Source organism: Mycteria americana, chromosome 2 (genome assembly GCF_035582795.1).
Source record: "Mycteria americana isolate JAX WOST 10 ecotype Jacksonville Zoo and Gardens chromosome 2, USCA_MyAme_1.0, whole genome shotgun sequence".
Classification (NCBI taxonomy): Eukaryota; Metazoa; Chordata; class Aves; order Ciconiiformes; family Ciconiidae; genus Mycteria; species Mycteria americana.
In genome coordinates, this window is record NC_134366.1 from 28,245,316 (window position 1) to 28,266,583 (window position 21,268).

A 21,268-nucleotide genomic window follows, 5' to 3' on the forward strand; every position below is an offset into this window, starting at 1 on the left:
GGCCCTTTATCATCATTGGAGAGGAACTGAAGGCTTTGGGGCGTGCTTAATCTTAACTGCTTTTAGACATCGGCTTTAGGAAAAGTGGAATCGCATCCTAGGATACCCAGACTCTTTTGACTTTACCTGCATTGATGGTAAGGATACCCCTGCATCTACATTGTGGGCATCCAGATTTAGTGAGATAAGTCCAGTAGATGGTGAAGACCCAGAACGCAGCCCTCAGAAGCCTCAGCACTGCATTTGCACGTGGCCAGGTGGCTGCCATCCTGACAGGTCTGGTGACCCTTCGATGTGTAAGTGGAACTGGCTGTATTTCCAAGTCTGAGAGGGGACTCTGAGGCATGTTTATTGCATACGGGGAAAACTGACATCTTGTAGCTTAACGTGTTGTTTTTATACAACAGTCCGTTTCATCAAAAGTCATGCCAGGAGGAGCAGGCTCCTTTCTCCAGTAGCTCAAAGAAAGGAGAATTCCCTCAGAGTACGGGGAGTGCAGGCGAGTGCTCTCTGTGCAAGGTGGTTCACATCCACGTATCCTGCTACATCTCAAGAACCTATCTTAGCATTTGGTTGTAAGCTGTTCTGGAGTGGGAGGACTCTCTCCTTTTAAAATTGTGTCCCTTGACAATAAACTGGGCCAATCAAAATAAAATTTGAGCTAAGCTTATGCACCTCCCTTGACAAGGGGAGCCCTAGGCTGCTGCCCTGCTATGAGAACTATTTCTACATTTGATGTTCAGTGTGTTTGATCCTACGTGTTCCTTCTCCCAGATAGGTGATTAAATTGCTTCACTACAAAATGTGCTCATTACTGTTTCCCTCTGACCAATGGCTTCTCCCAGGCTGTAGAAGATTAGGTCATGCATAAGCCTTGGGCTGTCATTGTGCACCACAGAGAATGTTAAAAGTAAATCTTTTTTACCGTTTGCCTATATCTCTCTTGGTGTGGCATGCCTTTTGGCACACAGGGTGGCAATTATTAGAAATTTGTTCCCAGTAACGAATACAGAGTGTTAACTCTGTGGTTAATGCCAAGCCAAGTGACGAGTACGCTTGCCTCCTTGCTTACTGCTGACTTGCTGACATCTGAGAAAGGTGGTTACATACCCTTGGTGTTCAATTTGTGCTAAAATAGTAAATAGCCAGTTTGAAGGTTGATAAGCTGTTTGAGGGGCTAAGGAATGACTATAATATATGCAGGACGAAAGTAACGAGATTAATTTCTTTCTGTAACTCAGATCTGGCAATATTCTTTGAAGGAAGTTTAATACATCATCTTTGTTGTGTGTAAGATCTGTTTTGTTATAAATAGGGCAAAGTTATAATAGGATTTGATCACCCTGACTGGAGCATTGTGAAGAAGGGGCCAGGCACTAAACCATTGATGCTCAAATCAGGGAAAAAGCTAGTTAGTTTTCCTGACATTAAGGGAACGAATTTTTAGAAAGCCGTTCATTGATATCTGACAAACAGCTTGAAAGGGATGCCAAACCCTCAGGGTTTCTGTCATGAGCCTTAAAATGCATTTGCATATTTTCTGCATGGAAACAGGAGCTCGCTCTCTGTTGCCAAACTGCAGAACTAAAAGGATGCAAAAACTCTATCATCTAGTCCAAAGGGCTCTGAGGGAGAACTTCATAATCAGAATTCAAATGTGTGCAACAGATTAGGAAAATTACTTCAAATGGGATTTCAACCATATCTGAGAGAGACCCACAAATCCTGAGCAGATTGGTAGGCAAAATACTACCTACACTGCCATTAAAAAGCTTGTTTTCTTCTCCGGCCATTTCTTATGTGAAAAATAGCTGGCTGACGTCAACTGATCACACAGATTAATGTTGATTAATGTGCTACTGCTTAGATTTATTGATATCAAATGCAGTTTTTCTGACAGTTTTGATTTCTCTTTCTCAAATTGAAAACAATATCATCACGAATAGGACCAGAGTGATGGAGGAATAAAGAAATGATGGTCCTCTGCCTACAGCCAGTGCACCCAGTGGTCCAGTTTGTTAAAGTTTAATGTTCTTGCTAGCTATACCATTTACTGTGAGTTGTTGTGGACTGAACTGGGAATCCCCAGGCCTTGAAAGGGCTGCAGGTTACCTTGCCAGAACGGGCAGCTTTGCTGAAGTAAGCGCAGAGTCTGTGGTGGTGTGAGCCGGACTGGTGTAACTCCTGCTGGTGGGCTTCAGCTGGGAGTTTGATTGGCAAGTGTTAGCATCCGTGGTATGGTCCACACACAGATACAGCTATGCTAGCCCCTTTGGCATCCCTCATGCTGCTCTTGTGCCTGCCATTTTCATTGAATGGTTCCTCTTCTGATTCCACTTACTATTCTTTTCTTTCATTAAAGGAAAATGCTTGCAAAGACAACAAAGCATTTGGGGCCAAAATTGCCTTTAATGTGCAGGTGATGTTTTGTTGGCAATATCCTCCATGTCATGGACTAAATATGCCTTTATCATTTTGAGCAGGAAGCTGATGACAGCAGCGGAATTTATGGTGGATGAAAGTGCCATATGATTTTTAGCATATAGATTTACTCTCCAGTCAGTGATGTGGGTGGAGTTCTCATTACTATTAACAGAGAGTTGCCATTTAAATTTCCCATGCATCAAGCAAACCATAGACTTCCATTGTGTATACATGGCACTGCCATTGATCTGATTGATTCTGAGTTGCAGTGCTGGATGTGGTCAGCGATGTGTGAATTAATGAGAGGCACAGTTAACTCTTTTCATGAATGTCTACATTGGTCAGGACTGTCTTTGCAGTAAAGTGCTAATAAGAAAATCACTATTGATACAGTTAGATGACAGCCCATGATGGTGATGATGTTAGAAAATAAATAATTATCTGTGACTTGTTACAGATTTGCGCAACACTGGTGGGGTTTTAAAACTGTAGAAAAAGATTGATATCATATGTTCTTTAGAGATCTGGCTCTATTTCTGTATGATGTGACTTTTTGTCTCTCTACCCTTCATTTTCAAGGCTCACGTAACAACAGCATAGGTTCACAGAGATTTAAAACACAAAGAGCGTACATGGCTTCACATCTCTGTCCTACAGAGAATTGTGTTTAAGACTAAACGGTGGGGGAGGTCTTTCAGTAGCTCAGAAGAAACGCTTTTGCAAAGTTTGTATGATTGGAGTCAAATCAGGAATATTAGGCATGTCTCCTGCCTCTTGGAAAGATGATCTGAGCGTGAGACTGTTGGTGGAGCAATGTGCTGCTTCGTTACAGAGAAGCTCAGGTTTGCTGGGTTGCCTGGCTTTGTGCCTTGTCTGCAGCTTTTTGGGGGAATGGCCCAGGTTTCCCTGGAAAGGGTGGAGGAGATTCCCGTGCAGAATAGCCTGTAGCTTGGTGAGAGTTCTCCCCAGGGGGGTGAATATGTGAAGGAAACTGAGATGGAGCTGGTGGCCGGTGGAATGGAAAGGGATCCTGGGATGGCAGCCGTTCAAGGCAAGTGCAGAAGCAAAAGCTATCATGTTTCCAGTTTTTGCGAGTAAAATTGTTACTTGTCTAAGATATATGGGGCTGTTTGGGTCTAGGTCTCGTACTTAAAACTGAAATCCGTTTATGGATCTGGGTCCTACAGTCTGGCGGAGCTGCTGAAATAAAAATTGCAAAACAAATACCCTGCTTTCTACAATGTCAGTGTAGTCCGAGGGCCAGGGTTTATATAGAAATATACTTGTAGCAATTTTAGAAGCACTATTTTTGATATAATTAAGTATCTTTTCTCACTAAATAGGGAAAACATTTAATTCTGTTTTCACCTCAGTTTCCATAATTTTGTTTCCAGCAGAGTCAAAATGTCAGACAAAAGCGATCTAAAAGCAGAACTTGAGCGCAAAAAGCAGCGTTTGGCTCAGATAAGAGAAGAAAAGAAACGGAAGGAGGAAGAAAGGAAGAAGAAAGAGGTAAATATGCAAAAGCACCTTTTAGATAGCTCATGCTTGCAGAAGGGGCTTGCTGAGGTTTTGACATCTCGGTATTGTATACCCCAAGGTATCTGTCATGTGGAATGAGATCCTCAAACCCACATCAGTCTAACCTTAAAATCAAAATGCTTATTTTTAGTCAAGAAAGTTGGGGTGAGGGAATTGCTTTTAAAACCAAGGCACTGTCAGATGACAACAGTTTAGACAACATGATGTGTATGTGTGTGTGGAAAGAAAAATTGATTTGCCACAATGCTTTTTCCTGAGCTCTCCTTCAACGGAAAGGGAGTGGAGAGTGGGGAAAGACAGAAAGAGGGCTTACATTTTTTTCAAGCCATTACAATCTAAATATGTATTTTTGTACTCCGAAGACTAGTTTGATTACTAGCTAAGGTAACAGATTTACAATTATTATTCTCCAGTAAAGGAAAACATAATTGCAATTGCATTTTCATCTTCTGGCACGGGTGCATCTTTCAGTTCTGTTAAAGTTTGATTGACATATTAGTTTATTTGTCCTTGACAATATGCATTAGGTTTTTCATTAAGGGATTTGTACTTCTTTTTATTCAGTCACTTAGTGGAACAGAGGTGAGAATTGACAGGGAGTGGATATTCATTTTCATGCAAAGTCAGAGAAGCATTAAGTGATTATGTTTCCTTTCCTTCAAATGTCAACACTTACCATAGTTTAAAGCACCTGTTATCCTTTACTAATAACTGGTTTCCTTTTAAACTGACACTTTAATATTGTACATGAATTTCATGGAATTACTGTGGAAATGTGATGTGATCCGAGAAATCGGCGTTCCAGTTTTGGCTGTCTTTTTAATCTTTTTTCATTTGAGCCGTTTTTGTGCAATTACCAGCACACCCCCCAGTGAGGCTCCTGGAGTCACTAGGGGAGTCCTCTGTAAGCAGAACTTTAAATGTTAACATTTTCAGTGTTCATTACTAGCCTGTTAATGAATTAGAGGGAAGGGAGCCAAGCTAATGGCTCGAGGAAGCTATTAAGTCCTTTCCTTTGTCCCCCTGCCTCTGATTTTATGCCTCGTGGAGATCTTGTGGTGGTTGGAACTTTCCATTGGCCCCGATAGCCAGATCCAGCTCGGGACACCCAGCTCTACAGATTATGCCGCGGTGCCTAACAGTGGCACGGTAAACGGGGTGCACTGGTGTGCCTGATGGCCTCCAGGAGTGAAGTGTAACATTCACTTAGGTGCTTAGCTGTGTACACTGGTGCAGAAGAGTTGTCTACAACCCTATGTACTGTGAGATACTTCAGCGAAGAGCTGAGCGCAGGAATATGCCTGAATGTTGTCGTTGTCTGTAAAAGCAATGTTCTTCTGCATCCTGGCCATGTCCGAACTGGAGAACATGGGGATGCTTCTGAAATTCAAGGTTTTCTGTTGTGCTTGCACCAACATCAACACCAGGCTGAGGCACTGTGCGAGTCCCCTGTGCCCCGCACTCTGGTTTCAGCAGAAAGGAAAACCTCTCTGTGTGGAGGTTAGATGGGATCAGTCGATAGAGAAGCAACCTTCGGATCCAAAGTATATAGGCAGATGCCGCCAGACATTCTCCGTAAGAACTATGCTGGGATTGCTGTATTTAAAACAGGATAAAATGATAGACACGACCACTTGCATTTTGTTTTACTTGCATTACTGGTTACTGCACTGGACTACAAAGTGGGACGTGGGTTCAGTTCCCTCATCTGCTTGGGAGAAAGGCTGCAAGCCTGTTTCTTTCAAGGGAGTGCTCTAACCACGAGGCTGGGGTACCGGTGTTTTCCTTCTATGTTACTAAACTGTAGGGGAATGATGAGCCAACTGTAAGGGATTCTGGCTAATGCAGATGTTGCTCCTCTTGTTTCTAGGTCCCAGTAGAAGACCAGAGGGGGGAGGAGGCTAATGTGTGGAAGCTCCAAGTAGATATAGATATCTAAGCAAAGAGGGAGGGGTCTTGTGGACCGTTAGTTTTGGCTGTTAGTGCCCAGGGCTGCCAAAATCCTATTTTAGACATGTTAGTCCTTTCCTTTGCTCCTGTTAGATGTTGACATTTATGAGAAAGTATTTTTATTGCCAACAAATGCTTGGGACCAAATGTAGGCCCTTAAGCTACATCACTGAAGTGCAATGGATTTTTATTTCTTGATTCTTGAGTAAGTAGGAAGGGGTCGTTTTTATTCAAGGTAATGGAATCTGTTATTCTGTGGTCAGCTTTTAGCTGAATAAATTGCATCTGATGAGTGAGAGGCAGAAGATGTCCATCAGTGTACTGTAAAAATCCTTGCAAATATACTTGCAAAGATCAGTTTTCCCATGCATGCAGGGAAAAAAATTGTTACTGATATACAGAGTATAAATTATCTAAGTTATAAATGATGTAAACGTATCTAAATGAATTTCAAAGTGTACCTAAGCAATGATGCATATAAATATTTTCCACACACTTAATTGCTAGAGCTGATTTTATGTGGATGAAACTTTTCTGGGTTTTTTTGTTTTAACTCAGGCTGATCTACAGCAAAAGAAGGAGCCAGCTCAGGAAGATTCTGACCTAGACCGCAAAAGAAGAGAGACAGAAGCTTTGTTACAGAGCATTGGTATATCCCCAGAACCACCTCTAGGTATTCAAGAGAAGCACACTGTAAAGCATTCAGCTCTGCCACAATGAATGCATTCTTTCTATTAAAGCATGCTTGGCTTTTTTGATTTTTGGCTGTATGAGTGAAGTGAACTCTTCTGTTTGAATGCCTGCCATACCATTTACATATACCAGCTCATGGCATTTTGAGTACTTGTCATTGCCCAAAACATCTGTTTCATTTCTTCAGGAAATTTTTGTGAACGTAATGCAGGTTGGTTTTGCATACCAGCAGTGATTTCTTTTCTGATGGACCGTTTTATCTTCTCTCACACCTATCTGATGACCCACAAAATAATATTATAAATGCTGTACTTCATTAGCCCCAAGTTTTGTTTCAGAAATTCAGATTAAGCATTGGTAAGGAAGGAGGAGCATAGTCATGTGGAAACTCCCATTGATTTTCTTTTAAAATCAAGCAAAACTGGAGAGGGGAAATAAAAAGACAAATCACAACTAGCAAAAAGGTTATAATCAGATCATTATTGTAGATTTTAGATCTGGTTTCATGTACTCGACGTCTTTTTTGGTTTTGATGTTTCAGTTCTAGAATCTGAAGTCCTCGGTTTAAAAATACATGTGGCAAAGTTTATAATATCTGAGTATTGGTTACCTTGATTAAATTCTGTCTCACTTATTGGGTGGCCCTAAAGTGAGACATTTCCTTCCTTCCTTCCTTCCTTCCTTCCTTCCTTCCTTCCTTCCTTCCTTCCTTTCTTCCTTCCTTCCTTCCTTCCTGTGCTTTCTTCTCCCTTGAATCCAGAATCACTGTCACTATTTTTGCACTGAATCACTGAAATATTTGCACCTCTGGAGGTACCAAGCCTTGTCATTAAATTCATTGGGGCTGAATCTAGGATTTTACCCCTAGATATTCTTGCCTGTAATATTTAGGAAAAACTCCAAATTTGACAAAATACTAAAGCCTTGATTTAGGAAAGCACCTTAACAGATGCTTGGGTGCATATGCAAGTAGATTGTAACATTCTGAATTGGGATTTCCATTCGTAACTTGCATCAACCAACACTTAGTGATAAAAGTTACTATTTTTATAAGTTATGATATAGTGACTGAAGCTTTTCAATACCACTTCTCAGAAGAATTGTGTGACAAGTAATGGTTAGGTTATTCTTATGTAACATAAAATATGTTTTGTAAATTATATTGTGATATTATAAAATCAGATACATTTTTAATGTTCTAGCATTTAAAATACTCAGTTTTATCTAAAAATGAGGATATATTTCCTCATCGTATTATTAACTAAACACATATATTCATGTTGCAAATTATCAGTTCTCTTAGTTAATTATTTTGTGTTTGATACTATCAAAAGAACATGAAAATTCACATACAAGATGATTTGTTTTAGTTAAACAATAGCATTTTGTCCTGTTTCATTCCCTGTATATACACTCACAATTAATATACAAAGGAGGCTTTAATTCTGCCTTCACCTACACATACGATATCCAGATCCCACTGTGAATATGGAATACATAAACAGCCATGACATACCTGTAACCTGCCAAAGGGCTGTCATGAAAATGAATTCACTTTTCATGCTGCAGTCATTTCTGTGACAGTCTCTAGTGGGAATCTGCATGAAATCGTTGACCACATGGAAAATCCAAATCTCTTGACAGGTCTGTCATTATACATTATAGAGCATAACAAAATAGTTTAAAGTTTTACTCCGTTAAACCTAGAAAAGGAAATGCACATGATTTAAACCAAATGGGAAACTTTGCTCTTGCATTAAAACCCCTTTTTGTGTTTTATTCAATGCGGCTGCTTTGAAGAATACTTGCTTTATATCTTGACTGGAGCCATCTCTGCCTTTTAGATATTTTTGAGAAACCATTTTAAAAGAAATCAGGATATTTTTACTTTTTTATTTATTATTTCCTTGCTGAAGAGCTTCAACTCGGGCTGACCTTGAGCTGTGAACTTCCTTTCCTGTTTCAGGAAACAAAACTGCCTTTGCATGAAATATGCTTCAAAAGCCCTGGCAAGCCAAAGAGAAAATCATTTCTAGAACTTGGGCAAACAGCATCTAAACCAAGGGAAATTTTTCCTTGAGTGTTGAAATCATGTCCCACCCAAAATGGAAACTTTATATGACCTAAATTACTTAAGAAAACATGATCGCTGAGCAAACTAATACGTATTCTCACCATCTTTGGGAAATGATTTTAACTTAGCTGGATTTCCTTATTTAGCTTTTATTTTTGATGTCATATCCACACTGCAGCCTTAGACCATATCTAATGGACACTGGCTTTTGATTTGAATTCAGGATTTGAAAAGTGTGCTTGTTCTGTTGCCTACTTGACTTCACCAGAAGAGTTCACTTAGTTTTTTGACAAGACAAGCCCCTGATATTTCTCCACACTTTCAAAATCTTTTGCAAGTCAACTTTAAACTATACCCAAGAAAACAAGTGCCATTTTATTTCCACAGATATCTCCACTGATTAGCTGTAGATTCCTATTGGGCTTTCAGTCCTGTCTAAATTCATGTCAGTTTTAACACTTCCAGAAGACTTAAAATTCACTTGACTCTCTTCCTTTTCTTTTTCTTTCCTTCCTTATTTGCTTTCACCATTTCAAACTCTCCTACTCATTCATCCACTATCATTTTGGTCCATTGGTTTTGATTTGTCTGACACTGCTCTTCATCAGTGCAGTCGCTGCATGTGTTAACATGGGATACCTGTTATTTTCATTATTTAGTCCCAACCCCTATGTCTCCCTCTTCGAAATCAGTGAGCACACCCAGTGACGCAGGCAGCCAGGACTCGGGAGATCTGGGACCCATAGGAAGGTAAGACACAAAGTTGATAGCGTTGAATAAATGTGGTTTTTTCACTTTGCTCTTACTTTCCCATTTTTACCTTTGCTTCTGTAAATGAGAACGTGCCGTATCTAACGTATGCTTTTGTTTCTGCATTTCCCACTGTGTGTTACCATCCAGTAAGACTGGGCTCAGATGTCAGGTAAATAAATGCACGCAGCAAGCGGATCTTAAGCTATGAGCCCCACACCTCATATTGGAAGCAAGAGCTGAATTTATGCTTCTAAAATGGCCCACAGAAAGCTGTTAATTCTGTGGGGATATACACTAAAAACAGAGGGAAGTGCCCAGTGGTAGAACCTGTTGCTGATGGGAGTTACCTTTGTTCACAGAACCAGTCCCCTTTGAGGTCCTCCCAGGTGTAACGCCAGGCTGCCTCGGGTTCTTGTGTGGCTGCTCATCGCCGTGCGTGCCACTGACAGTGGCAGGGAAGAGCTTGTACACAAACAGGCTGAAACACCCCGGGACCCACTGGCAATTCTGCCTTGGAAACTGCGGGAATCAGAGTTTTGTGCAGGATGGGAGGGAAGCAGCTCTCTTCTTGTTGGAAAGGGGTGGTGGGGTGTGTGTAAAGGATGGGCGCAAGAGCAACCTTATCTTTGTTCGTACGGCTGAAATAGGAAATGAAGTGGCAATCCCAAAATAATTCCTACTCTGGAGTAGAAAAGAAAGGAGGATGCTGCTGGTAAAGGAGCATATGTTCATGTAAGAAGAGGTCCAAGCAACTATATTGTATATTTTGAGAAATATAAAACACAGGTCCTAAAAGGTCTTTTTGTATCAAACTAATTCAACATAAAGCTGAGCTGCCAGCGCATCCCAATCTATGAGCCAAGACTCTGCTAATCGCTTGAAAACACAGTGATTGCTGTCCGTAGTTAACAGTTGTCAGGAGTAGACACCATAGCTCTATAGACATCAACACTAACGTCACAGAGCTTCAGGTCACCAGATTTCATACCACACCAGCCTTCTGCTTAGACAAGTCACACTTCTGTAAGCTGAAATTATATTGTGTCCCCCTTCAGCCGGATGCAGATGTTGTGATGTGGAGGTTGCACAGCTGCTGCTGAAATCTGCTCAGCCCTTCTCCCGGGTCGACGCTCTAGAAGAAATGGAAGTTGTTAAGTAGAAAAGCCCTAGCCTGTAAGACATGGCAGTTCAATACACAGAAAATAGTGTAATGCTACATTAATAAATAAATGCGGTAGACTTCAGCAAATCAAAGTACTTTGAGCAGAACAAAAATTGGTTTTAAGCAAAGTATAGCCTGCTGTTCAGGATAAAGTTATTTCCCACAGTCCTACATGAAGCTATGACAATGCTGGCTGGAGACTTCTAAATTCCTGGTTTTCCTCTGAACCTTAATGGTGTAACTTTTTTACTGTTAAGGTAGTGAAATGCCCTTGGAAGAATTTATTTTACTGTGACCTACACTAGCACTTTGACTCTCTGTCAGCAACAAGCAATGAAAGTACATGACCACGTGTCCTTACAGAGGAGAACAGTTTGTCCTCTTCTTCAAAGCTCACGATGTACTGCATTGTGGGCTTTCTTTTTGGATCCATTTCCTGGCTTCTTGTGGCCATACTAGGAATTCAGTGGGAATCCCAAGACCTTGTTTGTAGTCCACCAGTTTACTTGCCATCCTCTCTGGTTGTGTGCCAGGGTGTTTGCTGTGGGGTGTGCTGGGGCTGTGTTGGGCTGTGTTGTGTGCCAGGGTGTTTGCCTGGAGTGGTTGGTTTGTGGTAATGGAAATTCGATGATGTCTGGTCCAGGCCTTGGGGAAGCTCTGTAACCGTGGATAGTACTGGGTAGCAATTAGTTTGTCACAGGGTGCAGGTGGATGTGCTCAGTGTGTGGTTGTGTGAATGAGTACACTCAAGCATGTGTGATAGAGCAGTCAAACTTGGAGAGGAAGGTGTTGGTAGACCTGTCATCACAGCGGGTAAACACGATGAAACCACCTCAGCTGTTTTCTGAGAGATGCCTAGACCATACTTCTGACTTACTTTGACTACTGCATATATGAATGCCTGTTTATCTGTATAAGGAAGGTTACTCTGCTTCATTTTAATGTATCCTTCCATTTCGCTCTCTGCGATAGAGGGCACTTTGCCCAGATCCCCTCTCATGCCATCGCGCTTGTAAGATATTCCCCTTTTCACCATTCTGCCGCAAACTTGCTGTACAATGGTAGACTGAGCACAGGCATTAGAGGAAAGCAGATTAGTTCCAAAGCTGCTAATGCCCCAATCTCGGAGATCACGGCTCGTCTGTTGTGGCTGCTAACACTGCTGCAGAAATAACGAGCTCACACAGGCTGGCAGAAATCTGCATGCAGTCTGATTACTCACTGCTGAGGTGTTCTCCAGAGGAAAATATGGATATTAAAAAAAAAAAAACTGTGAAGTCATAGATTTTGGTTCACTACAGGAGAGAGGCCCTGTTGAAAGCTTTGAAGAAAGCAAGAGGTCTTCATACATTCTCTTTTGAGGCAGCAGTTTCTGGTGCAGAACTAGGTTGGGTTCATACTTCTGTGAGTTGTTGGCACTTCTGGTAGTTGTCGGACTTAATATATTGGTCTTAATATTGCCAAGTGTGTCTGAGGTATGTTTTGATTGGCAAGCACCTGTGATTTCTTACAGAACGGTGAACATAGTTTAGCCAGAAATCCAGGTTTCTGACATCCACTTTTCAGGAAGGACAACTGACAATTTGGAGAGAGTTTGGACAGTGTTAAGTAGTTGTTATCCTGGAACCACAGACCTCACACTACCTTACCGTGCAAGATGAAAACTAACCGGTAACTTGCTTACCAAGTGTAGTAGTTATATGGGGAGCAAAAGGGCTCCAGCAGGTAATGTGTAAGAGCAGCAAATTGTTTGGCATTGAAGCTGGACAAATATAAAACCAGAAAAACTTTGTAAAATTTTAATGGTGAGACAAATTAATCACTAAAGCAATTTACCTAAAGACTCTTGGATCTTCTATCACTGGACCTTTCTCATTCAGGATAATGTGCCTGCCCAGCAGGCAGATAATAGGTCAAACAATAATTCATTCAGAAAAGTCATACAGCTTTTTTGTTGCACGGGAAGAAAAGCTGCATGGTCACAATGGTCCCTTCTGCCATACGATCTATAGAGCAGTAGTGCTGCTATCCTGCAGGACCATTGTCCATTATCTCCAGCACAATAGCTAGAGCAACGTTGTCTTTTCCCTGATGCCATTAAGCTTATTAGGAGAAGGTGTGGGGCGGGCTGTGTAATAGCCCTAAATTATGGAATCATTTCTGTCCTGTGCAGCCCAGGTTTTTATGGGGTTTTTTGCTGCTTGACCTTTAGTATCATGTTGCTATTTGTCATAGCCTTTTCACTAGGGATAACACTAGGTTTCGGGAGCGTTCCAGCTTCCCCCTGAGCCATAACAGCAACAGTAAGAATGAGCAGATGTTAGATGAATAATGGTGCTAGAAACTACTGACCGTTTTCTTTGAATACTGTCAGTTGGACGGGAGAGCCAACTTTTTTTTTTTTTGTGGTCTTGGGGATCAATTCTGGGTGGGCAGATTCTGGAAGATTATACCAGGACTGTGCGCTTAAGAAATAGGTTGGGTATGTGCTGCTCTTAGTTATCAGGTTGCTCTGAACAATTCATTAGAGCCCTGTTGCTGCACAGAGAGCAACTTGCCTATCTCCACATTGCTTTGCACACCCCACTTCACTTTTCTGATGGCAGTATTGCTTGTGCTACACAGGTAGGACAGGAAAATGACATCACAGCCTGAACAGTTACCTGTCCTTAGATAGATGGGTTATTGGTTCACAGGGCTTTCTGTTATGATGTATTCAGACATGACTCATTTTCCACAAGACAGTGTTGCAGCATCCCATGAAGATTCTCCTTGGAATAGAGTATGCCTGGCTCTTTCAGGATAAGTATTTTGTTTAGGGACATTGATGCCCAGTGTCCTATTGCTGATGGTCAGCTTATACAGACATGCACAACTGAAATGTAGATTTCAGCTAACTAGATCTGAGTAAATGCTGTGAAGAAAGAGGCTGAGTTAAAGGCATTTGCTGAGAGCTTCTGTGCTGTAACATGGTGTGAAACACAAATTTGCCTCTTCAAGACTATCAATATGGAGCCTCTTCATGATAACTCTATGCATCTCAGCCCTCCCTAGTAGATACTCTGAACTTTCACTACCTTAGCGTGCCAGAGAGGATGCTAGCTATCACAGTACAACTGGCATGAAACAGTGCCCATGGGGAGGCATGTTTTACTACTCAACATACCTTAGACATTCATAAATCTCATCTTCTCACCACGCACACCCATGAATTGCATGTTTGTGTCGTCTGGGAGAGTAGACAAGTACAGTGCTTCAGAGCCAGGCAGTGCAATACCAGGTCTTGTGGGCTGAGCCAGCTCTCTGGAAAAAGCCCCGGTGTCCTGTCACAGGTAGAGCCAGAGCACTAGGGTCAGTCCGCGCTTTGCGTGCTGCCTCAGCATAAGATAGCAGAAATATATCTGTGCTGGAAGGATGCGCTCCTGTGGTTGGGTAGCTGTGATGTGCTAATGCTAGCTTGCATTGGTATGTATTCTTGTATTACCCGCAGGGTGTCTGTGTGTTCGCCCTGGCATATTGCACACTTGGAGGAGTTGCATTTGTGGACCAAGGTGTGATTTATCTGTGTGGCCCATTTTTTCCCTGTATCCTTCACTGCTCCTATACGTTCCCAGATAGCTTTATTACCCAACAGTGGTAGGTTTGCACAGTAGCATCCCAGTTATTGTTGAGCCGGGTTGCGTGAGTGTGCGTGCAGTCAAGCCCATGCATGCAGCACTTCCCTGTGTGCATTTTGTACTGGAACATGAGAACCCCATTAGGCTGCGGATAAGGTTTCCCACCGTCCATCTGTTCAGTAGGCTGCCCAGGCTCATCTGTCTTGGACACGTAAAGGTTAATGGTTGCCTTTCTTTTTGCAACAGCTTCATCTGTGCTCTTTTACTTTCGAACTTGCATATTTTGCTGCCCATACATTTAGATACCTGATTATTTTATGTGCTCCCATAAAGACAAAGATGATAGGAAGCATTCTTCATCTTCTGGTAGCTTCTTTCAGAGAATGGTTACTTCAATGTGGTGTTTTATCTGCTGTAAAATAATGCAAGGTGGATTATTTTGTACTGTTTCCTCACAGTCCACTGGTTTTGGTGGTTTTGTCTGGCTGCAGCTACTCATTCTATAATTATTGTTCTTGCTTGGATTAGGGCACTATATAATACTTAGCTTATATCTTTCTTACCTGAATTATGTGTCATTCCAGTGGTATCGCAGTTTTTGAAATGTGTTTGATGCACTGAAATTGGATAGCTTCCGTCAGCGTGTGAAGTTTACTTGCAGTAAAGCAGGGTCAGTCCTTATTTAGATGGAGCTGTAAATATTTAATGAAAGTTCCAGTGAGAAGGAGTTTGAGTGTAGCATTGGGTAGCAAAGAAAAGAAAAAATAAAGGGAAATCATACTTCTCAAAGAGGTTTTGTAGCAGTAATATGCCATTTTTTGTAGCAGTAATATGCCATAGCAGTTAGTCCACGCTGGAATCCTGATTGCCTCATCATCACTACAGTTTTTTATTTCTAGATAAATAACAGTACATGAGGAATCCTAGAAATAGCACAGCTGTCTGTAATGCTGGAGGACTTTTCTATGAGGAGCAATATCACCTTTGGCTTTGGCTGTTGGCATTTTTTGTCCACTGTGTCAGTCCATCTTGCAGTTACTGTGACCTCTGATGTGTTCCCAGTTGTATTCCAGAGAGCATAGTAGCAGCTGGCACATTAGGCTGGATGTCCTTACTGGTAGGGAGTGAAGAGCATGTCTTCTTCTCTCTCATTCTCTTTTGAAGTTTGCTGACAATACTAGTCTGCATCCGTGTATGTTTTCATCAGATGTGTTTCTGACTTGTTTCCATCTACCACGGCCACTTTGAGCCATTTGTATAAAAGAATATATGAAGTATAAAAAGACATACATTAGGATATGTTTTCTTTCACTGTTTTGATGTCCACCTTCAGTTTGTATTGGCCTGGTGCAGGGAGAAACAGATGTAATTCCAGTCCTTTTTCTCTGCAGCATAGGTGTTCTGCTTTATAATACAATACCTAAACACACACGAGAATTGTGTTAATCCTGCATTGCTTCACGTCTGACTCTCAAACACAAGCATTTCTTGTTTCTCAGATATACAATCAAAAGGAAAGAGGTAGCTCTGGAGCATCTGGGCACCGAGTGAGTCAGAGCATGTCATTATGGTATTTACCCTTTTACAGTTTTGTATTTAATCTTGCTCACTGTCAGTCAAGTTAAAAAAAAAAAGGCATCTCTAGTTAAGAAGTGTGTTCTTACCACATAATATTTAAAATCACGAAGATTTTGTTTGCTGATCTCATGAGTATATCTAAATATCACCACAGTCTTTAGGTTCTGTGCTTTTTAGGCTTTTTGCCTGAAGAATCAGACTTGGCAATTCAGCCTTTATTTTCGCTGTTTTATTTTTAAACAGCTCCTTACCTAGTACAGTAGTATAACACATTGACAAGCTGAAGAAAGTGCATCAGAATGCCATTCTCCCTTGTAAATGTCTTCTTTGCTGTTTAATTAGACAGCTAAAGAAGGCAAAGGAAGAAGGTGGATCCTGGTCTCTATTTCATTCATACAGGAAGGCTGGATTATTGTAGTAGATCGTCTTTTACAGTCCATGCAGCATATTTCCTATCTTCTCTTTAGCTACAGAGAACTTCTCTCATAGACATTAACAAAATCATGTTTCTGTAAGATCTGCTAAAACCACTGCTAACATAACTATATCGCCTAAGGGTTAGCTACTTTATCATTAAGTAAATGCATTTGACAGGTTCTGTGCAATGACACTGTTTCATCGTTGCCGCTCAGCTTTGCATTACCAGCATTTCATTGTGTTACCACGTTCACAAATGATAGGGATCCTTCTTCAAATGCGACCAGTACAAGTGGGCCTGTGTTGTAGTGCCTCAGGAGTAGCAGCCATAACAGTTATGAGTAGCAGGGGGGGGGTTTAATGGTGTTTCTTTTAAGATCAGTTTATATGTACAAAATGGCTTTTAAATGGCTGTTTTAGTGGCATACATATTTCATAAACAGGCTGAGCCAAAGGGAAGCATGGAACAATGTAAAGACCCTGAGGAAGCTACAGGAAAGACTGAGGGAAAATAACTACTTTATGGTGACCTTCACTTGAATGGTGTTTGATTCAGCAAAAGAAGGATTGTAACCCCAGGGACCGTTGTGTAATGCAGACATGAGTCTTCCACAGTGGAGAGTCAAGAGAAACGTTTGCTTGGTGGCTAGAGGCAAGTGGGATAACCCATGGGATGCTGGCATTGCCACTCCGTTTTGGTGGGTTTGGGCTTGGTATGGGATGTTTGCTATTACATGGTAAGGCAGAAATACACACCCCAGCTGTTAATTTTTCTCCTGTATAATTTACCATGGCACCATCATCAGGATCTCTTGGCACGTGTGTTTTATCTTACAGTTTCCAACAGTGTAAGAGGCCAAATTGTGCCTTAAGCCTTCTTGACCTGAATTGTGCTGGCATCTGTGAAGGAGTGGCAGTGTCAGCCTCCTCCCCTTGCCCGGGGGGACCCTGGCTGTCTCGGCTCCCTTTGCCCTAGGAACTCTGCTGCTTTTTAAAGTGATGCTGCAGATCTCCCATGCTTCCCACCCCCAGCCCATTTACAGGACAGTAACAGGGCTGGCCGGTCCTCCTTCCACAAGCACGGGCTGCTCATTATGGGTGTCTGCGTTGAGCTGCTGGCACGCATCATGGCTTGCCCTGCATAGGTTAGTATACGAGGCTGGAGGAAGGCAGGTTTCTTGCAATGTTTTCCCTCCTTTTGTCCCTGCATAAGAAGAACCACAACCCTTCTCCTTTATAGTCAATGTATATTTAGCCCTAGGTATCTGAAGCCTCTCCTTGCCAATTTTTTTTTTTTAGCCTATAAACATAAGCAGACACCTTAGGGACTGACATTTGGCAGTTGCTTTCAAGTGTCTGTATATCTGACCTAGAAAGTAGGGAGTGTTTTTCAGTGCGTGCCAGTTACAAAGTCAGAATGGTCCGTATTAATTAGAATCATCTGCAATCCTTTTAGCATGTGAGCCTGTGGCATCATTAAGGATTTTCATACTTTCATTCCTAAAGGATGGATAAAGTTCAGTCCTCCAGATCTTTGATTATTTTTCTCATTAGCAAGCATCTCCATGCTATAAATTAAAGGAGAAGGAAAGATTGCCATTCCCAGGGTGCTTCATAAAATGCCTTGGAAACCTGAGCCCCAGCTGCATCCAGAAGAAAATAATACTAATGCATGAAGCCCCACTTAACCATTTAGGTTATCAGCCCAGCTGTAGTTACTTCTCTGTAGTTATTTCCAGGCATATCATGCATATATTTAGTCAGACAATCAGATGATTTTAGGGACTAAAAGACTAATCCTCTTAAAACAAAACAACTTACTTGCTAAGGCCAGCTCAGCTTAAACAGTTCTCTTGCACAGAATTTCATCTTGATTTAATTAAATTGTGTGGGATCACCTCCTATGTTAAACTGTTTAACATGTTTATGTTAAACATGCACAGTTTGTGCATGTAGATGTTTTCTCCTTCACTAGCCTGTTTAAAAGCCCCTCAGAAAATCCCCATTCACAATTTCATGTTTAAACTGGAAAAATAAAAAGAGGCTCTGAGTAGCTATTTCAGTAACTCATTTTTTAGGAATTTTTTTCAAATCTGTAAAATCAGACTTGCTGCCACTGGAAAGATATTGGCAGATCTCCAGATCACTTTTGTTCTTTTTTCAAGGAGTTTTGAAACAGTCTAAGCATCCCATATGAAATTTTCATAAGCAGAACATTTTGGTTTTCCATTTAAAACTGATTTTGATTCAGAAATTTTAGTTATACTTATTTACTCTAATAATTCAAAGCCAGAATATAATTTCTGAGCTGGTCTATTAGAAGTCAGATAATTGGGTCATGAAAACTTTTGACATTATGACTGTTGATGTGAAAAATTTTTTATAACTCTCATACAGGGAGCTCTTGTTTCAACCTAGTTGTAGCAAAAATCTCATCCCCTCCTGGAATGATTTTGCCATTTCTAGCACAAAATAGATTGTATAAAGGAAGGGAAACACCAAGTCTACTTGCAGCTAGTAGTTACTGGATTTTAGCACTGAACCAAAAATGAAAATTTGCTGAAATCTTTCACCTTCTTCTTCAGCTGAATAATACCAGACCTAAAAATTGTAGGTTCCAGCCTTCGTGTTGCCTCTTTGGCTCCTCTGAAAGGCTATGGATTGTCTTTCCTAGATTTGACTAATAAATGTAACTTTGTCTTTTATGCAATTGTATCCAAAGCCCCTTGAAGTTTATGAGAAAACTTTCCTTATATGCATACCCATGGACTGTGGATCAAAGTGTCCTAACGTGAGTACTGCAGTTCCTTTAAAGCATCTGCAGGAGCTGATAACATGTAAAACTTCTCCTTCCAAGTTCTTTCTTTACATTTGTGATCATTTGAGTTCTGTTTTGTCACATAGACTTACTCTTGGTATAAAAAACAAGATTAAAATATTGTTTTAAAAAAAGGATTTTCAGGGTTTGCTACAAGAACAAAACAACTTGTGCCTTCCCTCTCCTGAACATGCTTTTTATTACTGCACCTTCAAAATGACCGTTCATGCTATCCAGCACTTAGAGTAATTCTACGTTAGTTCGTAGGCTCAGCAGAAGCTTCTAACTATTTGACCTTTTGTCCTCGCAGATCCAGCCTGCTGCTCACAGTGACCCTCCTGGCAAACCAGCATAAATTTGCAGACTAAGAGTTCTGTAGCTGTAGCATATAAATTGTGAGAATGACAAGGTTCATTACATTGCCAGGAGACTATATTCTGTAATGTAGACCTGAATCAAAGGACAAACTTTAAATATAGCAAATAAGTTCAGCAGATTGGATGAATTTAACTGCTAATTTAATTAGTGGAATTCTGTGAAATGAGAATCAACAAGGTGTTGGTCCTGTGATACGTCCTTACAATTAAAGGCATGCCAGAATTGTTCATTCTGATTTAAATGTCAAGTGGATTTTGAAAATTATTAAGTACATTAAGCAGCATAGCCTTGGTTTAAAAATAATTTTGAAATATACATGCATTTTAAATATTATTTGTCCATGATTTTTTATAAATATACCTTAAAAAAAAAGAAGAGCATTTTAAACTCACGCCCTTCTGAGAAAGGCTGTTATGGTTACCAGGCAGCTGAAAGATAGTGCTCTGCGCTCAGGGAGGTCATAGTTGCTCTTTTTATTGGGGAAGACTGGAAGTCAGAGGTGTCAGCCTGCTTGGAAGTGTAAATGCAAACGCAAGTATCTGGCTGTGCTCCAACAGTGGTGCCAAACTCCTTGCTCACTGAATGTATTATGGCATTTTATTTTATCATTAGCAGCCCAGCTCCGAATACAAGAACCCGCGGTGGTGTCAGAGCATAGTACTTTACAAGCATAAGTGAGGATCTTGTTGAGAGGCACAAATCCTCCCTAACTGCTGATAACTACCTTGCTTATAGTGTGCTTCAGAAAACAAGTAGCACAAGGAAGGTATTTTCTTTTTGCCAATCCTTTCAAAGTGGAACAGATCTGCAAAACAGAGCACAGATGGCAGCAGAATAGTGGCTTAAATGCAAAGCATCAATTGAGGCAAGTGGTACTTTTCCATCTCTGAGTAGTAGCTTTGAGTCTTCTTTTTTTGATTTGTTTTGCTTTGGAGACACACTTTAACTGTACAAAAAATACCAGAAATTGAAAATTATAGTGGAGAAGATTAAGAGTATAAAAATCTAGAACGAAAGGAATAAAAACAAGCAGCTTATCTATACACATATATATATTTTTTTTTAAACATCTGCAGTAATTTCTCACCAACAGTTTCTTAGTTCAGATTTTCCAATTAAAAGTAGGAGCTTCGGAGAAACTGACACAACAAAGTAGGTAGAACTCGTTAAAATTTTATAGTTAAGTAATTATGCAGCCTTAAATTCATTCTGGCAATATTCAGACCTTCAAAAGAAAGAGTCTAGATACATGATCAATTACATATTGAAATTGCAGATAATAGTGGATTGTAATTTCATGACAATATTTGTTATCGTATTGAAGAAAGGCATTCAAATGCATCTTAAGCGTTGTATTCTACTGGTGATTTTAAAATATTTCTCATATCTCACAGTTGTTGCATTGAGTATTTTTAAGATTATATGAGTTGGGTGGAACCTGTTTTCAGTATATCATCCATGTGTGGGTACACAGTTCTTAATGTAAGCAGTTCTGAATCTTTTGGAAATTGTAATCCAGGCCTGCATTTTAAGCACAGGGCTCCTCTTTGCATCAAAGTAAAAAACAAGAATCCTGTAGTTCTTGCAATTTTGGGCTTTTTGGTTCACTCTTTTTTCCTAATTCACTTATTTTGCTAGTTGCATTTGAAGTTAATAAAAGAAAGGAAGAAGCAGACTGAACCTTGCAGGCTTTCAGGTAGCTCTCCTGTCAATGCAGATAGCCCCTTGGCTCTTCATCGGGTGCTAGCAGGGACATGAAAGGGAGAGGACAGAATCACACAACCAAGAGTGGCCGAGGTGGGAAGGCACCTCTGGAGATCATCTAGTCGACCCCCCCTGCTCAGAGCAGGGTCACCTAGAGC

The 21,268-nt window shown here is 40.8% G+C and overlaps 2 protein-coding genes across 5 annotated transcripts in view; one reads left to right on the forward strand and one right to left on the reverse strand.

The window, feature by feature from the left end:
• Positions 1 to 21,268, reverse strand: part of LOC142405439 (serum paraoxonase/arylesterase 2) — a 281,937-nt gene that overhangs the window by 124,774 nt on the left and 135,895 nt on the right. The window lies entirely within an intron of this gene.
• DYNC1I1 (dynein cytoplasmic 1 intermediate chain 1) overlaps positions 1 to 21,268 on the forward strand; it is a 196,757-nt gene that overhangs the window by 12,657 nt on the left and 162,832 nt on the right. For 2 of the 3 annotated variants that reach the window (XM_075492855.1, XM_075492857.1), the window contains exons 2-4: positions 3,819 to 3,936; positions 6,475 to 6,589; positions 9,343 to 9,433. In XM_075492855.1, the coding sequence (XP_075348970.1) occupies positions 3,829 to 3,936; positions 6,475 to 6,589; positions 9,343 to 9,433 (314 nt within the window). In that variant the 5' untranslated portion in view covers positions 3,819 to 3,828. The remainder of the gene's footprint in view (positions 1 to 3,818; positions 3,937 to 6,474; positions 6,590 to 9,342; positions 9,434 to 21,268) is intronic. The other variant, XM_075492856.1, reaches the window with a different exon arrangement.